At 48.9% G+C, this 11,704-nt stretch overlaps 1 protein-coding gene and 1 long non-coding RNA gene across 3 annotated transcripts in view; one reads left to right on the forward strand and one right to left on the reverse strand.

Annotated features, from left to right (window-relative positions):
• Nucleotides 1–5,935, reverse strand: part of KLHL29 (kelch like family member 29) — a 162,514-nt gene extending 156,579 nt beyond the window's left edge. For both annotated transcript variants that reach the window (XM_080909809.1, XM_080909810.1), the window contains exon 1: nt 5,812–5,935. In XM_080909809.1, the coding sequence (XP_080765935.1) occupies nt 5,812–5,832 (21 nt within the window). In that variant the 5' untranslated portion in view covers nt 5,833–5,935. The remainder of the gene's footprint in view (nt 1–5,811) is intronic.
• A 65-nt stretch (nt 5,936–6,000) lies between these two features.
• On the forward strand, nt 6,001–11,500 carry LOC308414596. Its single transcript, XR_013974883.1, has 3 exons — nt 6,001–6,093; nt 9,174–9,530; nt 10,857–11,500. It is a non-coding gene; the product is annotated as an uncharacterized lncRNA (long non-coding RNA).
• Nucleotides 11,501–11,704: the final 204 nt, after the last annotated feature.

The following is an 11,704-nucleotide window of genomic DNA, read 5'->3' on the forward strand; positions in this document are numbered from 1 at the left end:
AGGCCCACCCAGGTTGCCTATGTCCCGACTGAAAGGGCATTAGCTCAGGGTTGGGGCCGGGCCCAAGGGATCTCAATGAACTCCAGAGGCAGGCTCAGAGCGGAAGGCTGGTCCAAGATGAGTACTAGGATTTCGGACCAGACATACACTGTTTCCTAAGTTAGGTCTCAGGGAAGAGCTGTGCATATCAGTTAACAGCACAGCATCCTCCCTTGCTCTCAATTGCTTGTTCTCTCCATCACCCGAGGTACACCTGGTGTAGACTGATAGCTGAGGGAGATGGGGAGGAATGTGAGGAGGACAGAACACTGCCATTCCCCAAAGCTGAACACAAAGGGTTCTTTGGAAAGAAAACGCTGCAATGGCCCGATTTCCCCACCCATGCAGAATCCCTACACCACCTGGGTCCATACTCTGGTTAACAGGTGACCCAAAGCTATGGTTTGAAAGTGCTTACTAAAGTTTGGTTGTTAGACATTTATACCCCAATGTGTTGGGAGGTGGAACCCACTGGGATGTGCTTAGGTCATGAAGACTTTACTCTTAGGAGGGGATTAATGGCATCATTGCTGCAGTGGGCTAATGATTATGAGATAAAATGATGCCTTTCTGCTCTCCCATCTTCCTGTACAGGCTCTCTTTGTGCCAGAGGATGATACGGTGCAAAGGTCCTTACCTAATACCTGGTACCTTGATACTGGATTTCCCATTTTCCAAAACTATGTATGTGTGTGTGTTATATAATATATACATATACACACATATGTATGTGCACGTATACATTTTATGTATGCTGTGATGTTATATAATAATATATTATATACATATACATATATTTATTACATACACATATATAAAATATATGCATATAACACACAGAGACATACATACGCACACACACACACACGTATCATCACAGAATAACAATACAGAGAAGAAGCTTGGTTTTGACTTCAAATCACAGGTCTCTAGTGATAAGGGGCAGCCAAGGTTGGGCAGGAGCCCATGGGGATCACTCCCACAGCAGATACTTTGAGAAGAGTTTCCAGTCATCCCAAAGCCCAGTCTGCAGCCAACATTCAGATCCATGTCTCTCTGTCTTGACCCCCATGTAACACCCCATGCTGTCAGCCTCACCCGGGTGGCCAGAGATAGCATTAGGAACCATAGTGCTTCTGCAGAGTAGGAAGGTGGTCAGTGTGTGTGCACACCTTGAAGTTTCTTCAAAAAAGCACATACATGTAACCAGAGGTTGATGTGGATCCAGAAAACAGCCTTCCCTCTGAGCTCATTCCCCATTGATTGAAGGTTAATAGCGAGGCATTATTAGTTTAATTTCACAGTCTAATCAGTTTCCTGCTATATTGATCGGAAGTCTTAGAGTAATTGTAATTGTGTGAGGCTGAAAGGCAGAGCCCCAGGCCTGTGGTTCTATAGGCTTAGACACATTCAAGAAAGCTCCTGGCTTTTCTTGCACACAGCTCACCTGCCATGGGCCATGCCACTCAGAGGACACCTCCCCGTAGACACGATTCTCTTCCTGGTGAACCACAGAAGGATGAAGCATTTTCATGAGCCCTCAGGAACGACTACAGCCCTGAAAATAGACCCTTGACCCAACAATACACCAAGTCCAAAGTCCCCTCGAATGCCATTCTGAGCCCCAAACTGGCCCAGGGCCTCATTGCTAAACACCCTCTGTCAGCAGGGCCCCATCTGTGCGATAGAATTTTTTTTTGTCACTTTTTCAAATCAGAATAGAAACAATTTTTAGTCTATAATTATCATTTCTTTTCTCAACAGACAAATGTTTCCTTTTAAATTGTAGGGCGGAAAAAGCAAAGAACAACATTTTAAACCAAAAAGAAAGACTAAAATTAATTCCTTCTTTATAGAAAAATAAAATACAACAGCTCTAAGAAGCCAGGTTTTCTCTTTTTCCAAAAGAGCAACAAAATGCAACAGTGTATTCATTACGGCTGGTTAATGTCCAGTTTTGAGAAGCAAGTCCCATAGGGACAGTGCTGGCACAGTCTGCAGACCACTGCTGGCTTCTGATGTCTGGGTTTTTTTTTTTTTTGGACCAATCACATAAAGCCTCAGTGCAGAAAACCAAGGTAGGATTTGAGATCCCCAGAGTCAGGTTTGAGGCTGAGGTCTACCAAATTCTCTCACGCAGCCTTGGCATGGAAGCTTACCGTGTGTGCACATTAATTTCCTTATCTTTGCAATGGGGGTCCTTCTCACCATACAAGGTTACTGAGGGCTGGTCTGTAGTTTAAAACCACCAAACAAATCCTGCTGCCCTTACCCGGCAGTCAGCACTAACTCCGATCATTGCCCACGCATGCCAGTTCTGTGCTCAAAGGTCCAGCAACCTCTAAGATGCGCTGACCTTCTCTAAGCCAGCAGATCCCTCTGCCCCGTATAAAACACACCAGGGAAACTATTGACAGACATTCACAAGTCTGGACAGCACCTCAGTTCCTGTCCCTGGATGCACAGAACTTGTGTGAAAGGCTACCTGTCTATAGCAAGTCACATTTAAGGAGCTGAAAGAATTTTCATGTGGCTGGGGCAGAGTATACTCAGATAAGGGACTAGAAAGGCAAATACAGTCAGTCTCTGTCTGCCTGCCTGCCTGCCTGTCTGTCTGTCTGTCTGTCTGTCTCTCTCTCTCTCTCTCTTTCTCTCTCTCTCTCTCTCTCTCTCTGTGTGTGTGTGTGTGTGTGTGTCTAGTGTCTGTGGCTTAGGAGTCAATGTTAAGAAGTTTGGCTTCAGAATGGTAGGGAACAAATGACTAATGCCCCAACCCTACTCCCACCCTCCAGACTCACCAACGGGGAGTCAGGTCTCACACATCTCCCCAAACACACTCTACCAGTGCTTACGGTTGCTGCTGATTCAATCAGGTGAGCCCTCAGCATAAAAGCCCCTTGGGCTCTCCATTCCCAGAAGCTGTACTGGTAAACATTTAACACCCAGCTGTGGTTGCGACAGGAACAAAGACAAACAAAACCCACCCTGTCCCTGATTAGTAGCATTCTCTAGCCTCTGTCGCAGAAACACTCCCACTGTGGTCATGTTGGCCTGGAAGAAGGAAGCTGGGCAGAGATACCAACACTGAGTCCCCAGAAGCCAGTCTGGCCAGCTCCACCCCCAGTCCCCTCTCATTACACTTGAGAGATTCACCTAAGAACTGGGCAGGTGCAGGGGTGAAGAAGCTCTCTAAGCCCGATGCTGCTGCAACTGAGAAGACCCCAGGACATTCTGGAGTTCAGGGAGCAGAGCAGCCACCAGGCTATCACGCCAAATCTCTGCATTGACCTCCAGAGGTGTTTCCTGAATTCTGACAACCTTCCCTAGAATTTCTTGATTTTTACACTTGCTCCTGCTTGTCTTACCTCGCATGCGCTGTGCTGGCTAATCTTCTGTCAACCTGACATACAAACTGGAGTTATCTGAAAGGAGGGGCCCCGAGAAGTTGAGAAGACGCCTCCATAAGATCCCAGCTGGGAGGCATTTGTTTAAATTACCGATTGGTGGGGGAGGCCCAGCCCATTTTGGGTGGTGCCATCCCTGGCTGGTGGTCCTGCGTTCTATAATAAAGCAGGCTGAGCAAGCCAGTAAGTAACAACTTTCCATGGCCTCTGCATCAGCTCCTGCCCCCAGGTCTCAGCCCTGTTTAAGTTCCTGTCCTAGCTTCCCTCAATATGGACATAGGAGTGTGAGCCAAATAAACCTTTTCCTCTCCAACTTGCTTATTGCGTTTCCTCGCAGCAAGAGAAACCCCTGAGTCTCTGCATCACAGCCTTGCATCTCTTTCTCCAACGTCCTGGTCATGATTTTTCTGGCCATGAGTGCAGCTTTTGCAGCCCCTCTGCTGGCCCTCCTGCAGTTCCTGCCACTGCCCAGTGTCCTTCCAGGGCACACTCTGTACCCCTTTCTCTATAACTTTCTGAATACCCACAATACCCTGCGTTTGTAGGCAATGAGCTGCGTACTGCTCACAGGCATATCTCAGCTTCTCTGTATACTCTGTGCATTTTCTTGATATAAAACAAAGACTCTGGAACCTTCTGCTTCGTGACTCAACGCTCCGTATGGTAGACTTCTAATTCGAGAATCTTCCGGAAATGTCTTTACCTCCTGGCCTTTCCCTGCCTGTCAAAGCAGAGGAAGCTAGAACTGGTGTCAGTCTCCGTGCTTAAGGACAAAATAACTATTTTCCCAAGAATCTTGGTGATGTCACTTGCATGGCCAGATGGGGCCAAAAAGATGGTGGAGTTACATGCCTCCTGGTTCTGCTTAGACACTAGGGGATGGAGAGGCTCCGTCTTCTTACAACACGCTGACCTAAGCTGCAGCTGAACTCTCCTGCAAAACTGGCAGGGACTGGAACATAGACACTGGATCACTGTAATGAGCCCAACAGGTGGAAAAGACAACTGGGTACTGTGTACCTGATCGCTTTCTAAAAATAGTCAGGGGCCCTGGCTCTGCCAGCTCCCCCGGAGCAGGGCCAGGGCCTCATGCTACTTACTAAGTTTTAGAGGAGGGAGACAAGTCTTTGTTCCAGTATCTTTCCCTTCCCAGGAGAAGCAGACACTGCCCCTGCGTAAAAGATCTAGATGGGGTTTGGGAGCTGGCCCCGAGTCTCCTCCCTTTTAGCTGTGTCCTACTGCACAGGCGGAAGGAACTGTCCCTTGGCTGCTGGGTCATGTGGGAGAGGGAAGGAGACAGGGCATGGACAGACGCCAGTGGGCTCTGGGCAGCACTTCTTGGCCAAGGGACCTGGGAACACAGACATTCTCCTCAGACCAAGGCACTGACAGCATCAAATAGAAATGCCACGCTCTGCAGTCATCTGGTGAAGCAGCAAAGAAGAAAGGAGTCTTCAAGGCCAACCCCACCATCTCCACTACCCTCTGGACTGCGGGCTCAGGGAAAACAGTGTGCAGCGGAATAAGGGGGCTCCTCTCCCAGGCTCAGGTCTGCCTCTGACTAGAAGCTTCAGAGTCTAGATCCCTCGTGCCCTTTCCTCCCTCCAGGTGTCTAGACAGGGATACTTAGCTCTCAGCACTCAAAACTCAGTCATGGATGTAGCCCCTTTCCTACCCCCAGGTGTCTAGACAGGGATACTTAGCTCTCAGCACTCAGAACTCAGTCATGGATGTAGCCCCTTTCCTCCCCCCAGGTGTTTAGACAGGGATACTTAGCTCTCAGCACTCAGTCATGAATGTAGCCACTTGTCCGGCTCAGTGAAGTGTCATAAAAACAAAGCATCCTCTAAAGTAACGGGTACAGACTCTTACACAATTACCAAGTCATCAACAAGCTGAATCTGGATGAAAACCAGCGAGGAGAACTTACTTTTAAACTACATCTGTGTCGGATCTAAGTGTTCCCCCATTTTGTCCTCATCCCAAGGAGCACACCTCCTGGTTCTGCTTAGAAGCCAGGGGATGGAGAGGCGCTGTTTTCTTGTAATGTTTCCAAGCCACACTTGCTCACTGTACTGCCAAGTCCCGCAAAGATGTTTGAAGCCAGCCTTCTTATTGAGACGTTAGAAGACACAGTAATTCCTGTCCCCAAGGGCTATTATGCTACCAGCTAGCAGCAATGATGTCCCTCCTGTGTCTTGGTCCCTCCACCTGCTCTAGCCCCTGTCCAAGTTGAAGGCTACAAACACCAGATTGCACGTTCCTCCTTTCTCGGACTATACTGAGATCACATTTCCGAAACGGGACACCTGCCCTATCCTGCCAGCCCTGGGCCACACTGTCACCAGTGTGTGCACGGTTTACCCACCCATGAGCCGTGAACATCCATCACCGTGACTCACGGCTTCTCTTCCCCTTGGCACCTCCTGATCCAGGGCAGCTCGGCACATCGCTTCGGGGTCAGACACCTCCCATCTTCCCCGGTGCTCACAGCTGGTGAAGCAGGCACTGGGCCTGTGTCTCTTCTGCCCTCTTGCCAGCTCTGGGTTTGGTGTAGTGAAAAGAGATGCAGATAACAAGCTGAGGCACTCCAGTTTGGGCAGGCTCCGCTACACCCTGGCACAACACAGAAAACCACCTCTCTGGCCTGGTAAGTCTTTCCTTTACTTGCCTTTACTTGCCTCAGAGAGGTGAGGAGGAGGCGGTGGAAAAAAAAAAAATCCCTGAGTGAAGAAGGGTTTCTTCAGAGTAAAGCTTTGACTGAAGAAATCCATTATCATTACAGTACAGCGCTGAAGGTGGCCAGGCAGGCTCCCCAACAAGAGGCACAGTTCTGCCCTCGCCAGCTTTCTCTTTTCGAGATAAGTACTTACTTCAAGGTTCCCGTTTTCTCTTTGGTCAAAGGAACTGCAGAAGCATGCCAAGCCCCAAGCAGCACAAACAGCAAATGATTGCTTGGAAGAGAGGCTTGTAGAAATGAGTCTTTGCTGGGGACAAGGTCGGCTGGCAGACTTGGCCTATAAATCACTATGCCCTCCTCGGCTTACTGGCTCACACTGAGAGATGAACTCAGTTGGACTCTGACATTTTCTAGCGTCTATGATGGTGCCCTTGCACACAGTAGGCTTCTACTCATTGTCTGTGGGACTGGATAACTGCAAAGGTAGCCAAGGGGGCAAAGCCATGTCCACTCGAACTAGATAGTCTCTATTGGAAGCCCAGGCGAGGGACAGAATCCAAATCAGACTTGGCTCATGTCTACAGCAAGTGGGCGGCTCATTCTTGCCAACCTTAGCTGAAAAGGATTCTGGGGGGAGCCCAGGGAGATGAGAATTAACGTATTTACTGTATTATGTTGCATTGGTGATAAGACTAAAACTTTGGGATTTTAAAAAACGAGACTCCTGTGTTCTCTGGTTTTTCTCATTAGAGCTGGCAGGGACTGAGTTAGCACGTGTGCCCTTGGCTTTAGAGTGGAGGAAGGGTCATGGACGTTTGGAAATGTACTCTTCGGATACTCTGCTCTCTTTCTGCTCTCCCTGTGGGACATGGGTCTCCTGCACAGATGCGCTCTGCTGCCATAGGCTGGCAACCAGGTGGCAAGTGTTCTGAGTTGGGGTTTTCTGAACAACATGGAGATTGATACAGAAACAGGTAAAGGAGTCAGTGGGTGTCAGAATAGCAGGCAGTTCTGAGGGCCTGTGTTATCCCAAATCCCTGCATCCGGAATGTAACCTCCTCTCCTCCCAGTGCCTATAAACAGACAGCAGGCACGGAATCCTCACACCCTGTTCTCTAGGGATGACAACAGCGCTTTGGCATGTCGTTGTAACACAGGAATGGCCATCGACAAGAGGACAAGTCAAGCCCATACATCTACATGCAGCCTGTCCCATCTGCAGGATGGGCTCACCCTGTGAAAACCTTGGTGGCTGCTCTGGGTAGTATGACCATTTTCTGGGGGCCGGGGGGATGATAGTGGAGGACCTTACTCTCTGTGGAGAGAGTCAACTCAATCACCACGCAGAACTACATACTAAAGTCAAGCTTGAGCTTGAAGATGCAAAGCTCCCTCTCCAGAGGCTGGCCATTAAGCTTCAGGAGCAAAGGGAATCAGGTTAACCCGTCTGCCTGTCCAACTTGAATGACTCTATCCTCTGAGCAGCTCATAATTATTCTCTGAGTGAGCCTTTAAGAAGAAAAATATATTCAGGAGGTGGTTACATAAGCCTTTAATCCCAGAGAGGCAGAAACAGGTGGATCTCTGAGTTTGAGGCTAGCCTCAACTACAAAGTGAGTTTCCAGGTTAGTCAGAGATATTCAGAGAAACCCTATCTTGACTGTCTTGAGACACCCCACACCCCCAAGTATGTTCAAAATGAAAAATAGCCACTTTACAGAGGGGGATACAGCTCAGTAGTAGAATGCTTGCCTAGCACAAGTCAGACCCTGAGCTGGATACCCAGAACTGAGAAAAGCAAAGAACCAAAAAGCCTCCTTTGTTTATTCTAAACATACCCAAAAGTCAAGGAGCCAAAGCTCTAGAAGAAACTACCAAAGGATGCCATGACATCATAGTACAGAAGCTTGGTGTATGTTCATAGGAAAGCCTCCCCTAACTTATACCCTGAGAGGAGTCTGCACAGAACTTAGCAAGCAGGTCTGGAGAAACTGTGAGAAGTGGTTGCTTCAGATGAAAATGATGTCCATATAGCAAGTTTAAAGGATAAAGAGAGAAAAGATTCGAGAAGACTGTGACGAGCAGGCATGCAGTTCAGAAAGCATAGTCAGCTTTGGCCATTTGGTTCAGGAGCTAATGGGCTAACTATCTCTCCAGACTCCAGAGAATCTACACACCAGTGTATAACAAATGCTTCTACTGAGGCACTGCTCCTTTAAGACTGTGGGCTTCTGAACAGCTTTGTATCCAGCCTCTGGTATTTATCATCTGCATGTCCCTTTTTGCTTAAACTATTTGAGCTTGTTTCATCTCAAGAAATAGGGAATGAAGCTTTTCCTTCTCTTAGTTGAGGAGGTAGGGTACTAGATGATGCTGACTGCCTGGATCCTATAGAAGCTATACCCTATACACAAAGTACTGAGGATGAGCAGAACAGAGAGGTCTTCTTCCTAAAAGATGTCCCCAGTATGCGTAAACTAAAACTTTAGGTCTTTAATGGGAGTAAAGATGACAAAGTAAGGAGAAACCAGGAGATGTGAGTGTGGGGTGGGAAGGCAAGGGGGGCACATCTCCTGTCTCCTGAAGGCCCATCCCGGATTCCAAGTACTCAGTGAGGGGCTTGGCACAGTCGATCTCACTTTGCCCTCCAAGCTCCGCTGCAGCTGTAAAAACTATTGACTGACGATGGATCGTGCACAGGAGTGAAGGGGCTCTCCCAAGGCTACACAGCTCATAACCAGGATTCAGACACTGAATTATCCACTCTAAAGCCAGATCAGCAGCAAGAAGAGCAGCCTGGCCTGAGCAGGCTCAGGAGTGAGCGTGTGCCTGCTCAGCTGGTTCTAATGCCAGTAAGTGAGCCTAAAGAGTAATCTGCAGTTGCAGCTTCAGTGTACTGGGGACAGGGAGACCCCTTGCAGAGGCCACAGCATTAGTTTTTATTGGAAGTCTTCTAACATGGTTGAAAAAGAAAAGCCTGAAAACTTCCAGTGCATGAACTTTACTTCCAAAAGCTCTATATACCACACCCTCTTCTCCTTTTTCTACAGGTAGGTCAGTCAGGAGGGACTGGGCCCAGGGACTGCTGAAGGTTCCCTTTGATTGCTAGAAGACAGCCCCTTAATGGAGTCACATGCATCGGCCCCCTGCCATTTAACCTGCACATGACCCACCACAGGCTCTTGCCCCGTGTTCCAGGCAGAAGGAATCAGAAGAAACACACAAGACACCAGCACAGACATTTCTTCTACCCATTCCTGATGACTCCTGTTGTTAGGGGCAGTGAAGAAAATGTCTGCAAAAGTGGCAACATCTGAGTGAGGGAGACGGGGCTGTGGCAGAATTTGCAATGTGGAAACAAAGAACCAGTGTTGAAGCACTCAGGTCCACCTCAGCTTCCGTGGATGGTAATGTAACATTTTTGGTAGCCATAATATTCAGAAAGGGAAAAGATGCAAATGAACGGAACTTTATCTGGGGGAGAGGGGCGTCTTAATACTGTGGCTAAAGTTCCTTTTGCTATAACAGAGACATCTACGATAGGAACTTGTCATAATAACTGTATAAAAGGGTGGCTTTAAAAAAAAGGACATCTTTCACGCAGCTGTGACTCAGCTGAAATGTGGGGCATGTACCCAGTCTCCTGAAGGCAAAGATGCCTGGTATTAGTCACCAACTCTTGCTTCCCTCAGAGGGTTCTGTTGGTACCACAGAACCAGGGCCCAGGAAACAGAGGCCAGGGTCATGGCCTGAACCTTGGCCTCTCACTAGAGAAGGGAATTCGGAGAATCCAGCACAATACGCTCTGTTCTCAGTGCCTTCCTCCTCCCAGGAGGCTCTGCTTCTGTTGACAATAGTCAATGAACCCAGAAGGCTAGACAGAAATGTCCCTGAACTCTTCCCTCTGCAATGTTCCCACTCCACAGACCATGCAACTGCAGGTGCTTGTCCCAGGTCCCTTGAAAACGAGGAGGCCAAAGTGGGCGACATGAACACAGCACACATCCCCCAGGGTACTACACTTAGAAGCTAAGTGGAGTTCATCGGTTCTCAACCTGTGGGTCACGTGTCAGCTATTCTGTACAGCAGATGTTTTACAGTGTGATTGGTAACAGTAGCAAAATTACTGTATGAAGTAAGAACAAAGGAAATTCATGGTTGGGGTGGGGTCACCACAACAGGAGGCACTGTTCTAGAGGGTTGCAGCATTATTAAGGTTGAGAACCACGTCTTTGGATAGATGGGTGGACAGCAGTCTATCTAATGAGGCTTCACTCTTTTGGGATGTTCACCTTCAGTGGAACTGGGAGGTCTCCGGCTCATTCTGCTCTCTCTGTTACTTCTTTGCCTGGCGTTTCTCCAAGGCTGGGTGGGTGAAATCCCGAAAGGGTTAATATTGACACCTTCTCTGATGACAGATCCCACGTGGGGTGATATCTTAGGGCTGAGTTCATACCTTGTTCTTCTGGGTAGGCCTGGACTGGCAGCCCTCTACCAGCTGTCTGAGGCTGTCCCCGCCCTGGCCAGCAAAAATGATCAGATACCATAGGGGTTGCTTGTGTGGGATGGAGCTTGGAGGTGGGAGAACCCTGAGGGAGGGGTCCTGGAGAGTTCCAAAGGCCGACAAAAAGAAGCTGGACTTCAGCTGTGAACGGGCCCAAGGTGGGAAGTTGGGGACAGTATGGACGCGGGCCTAAGGGAAACCCTGAGCTAGAGGGTATGCTTTATTCCAGGTAATGCAGGATTCCAGAGGTAGTTCTCTAGAACTGACTGGCATCAGAAGGGGCCCAGCCTTTGCCTGCCACAAGGACTGCCCACAGGAAGTCAGTACTACAGAATATTTCCCAAAGGACTCCACGGAGATGCCACCTGCTTCTGACGCCTGGGACGTGGGGCCCTCAGCCACATTCTGGGATGTCACTTGATTCATCAGGAGTGGAGCTCAGAGAGACTATGGTGGTTAGGGGCTGGATGTAACTCAGGACAAGGGATGCGTGTTAGGTGCGCAGCCGTGGCAGGAGCCCAGTGAGTACCACAGCCCAGCAGAGATAGGAGGCCTGAGGGATGTTCTTGGCCTCGATGCAGATCTGACAGTGGTAAGGTGACGATCATGGCCCACCAGGAGTGTATCAGTGGGAACTGGGCTGTGGGGAGCCTTCCTGAGGACAGAGAAAATATGGAGCCATCCTTAGAGAGATGGCAGGGCCAAGCCTTGGCAGGGTGTCCAGCTGCCTTTCCTGGCTAACAAGAGGTCATAAGCACAGGTCTGAGTAAGACAGTGGGGGTGGCAGTCAGAGGTGGTCAGAGTGTACCTCAGCCTCTGCAGACAGCAGCTCCCCAGTTCTTCCCAGCTTCATCTGTTCTCCCTCAGCCTGTGGCCCAGACACTGACCCTCCCAGAGAACCACTGTGTTCTAATGCCAGTCACCCGTGAGGTGTGGGAGGCACAACTTGTGTTTATTTCTAAGCAGGAGAAATAAAACCAGAAAACGTTTCCACAGTCTTTCTCCTATTATGTATTATACAACTCCTCAAGGGTCAGGGGCAGTGGGAAAAGAAAGGAGTCACAGCCCACCTTTAAT

This window comes from Micromys minutus, assembly GCF_963924665.1.
Source record: "Micromys minutus genome assembly, chromosome: 1".
Taxonomy (NCBI): Eukaryota; Metazoa; Chordata; class Mammalia; order Rodentia; family Muridae; genus Micromys; species Micromys minutus.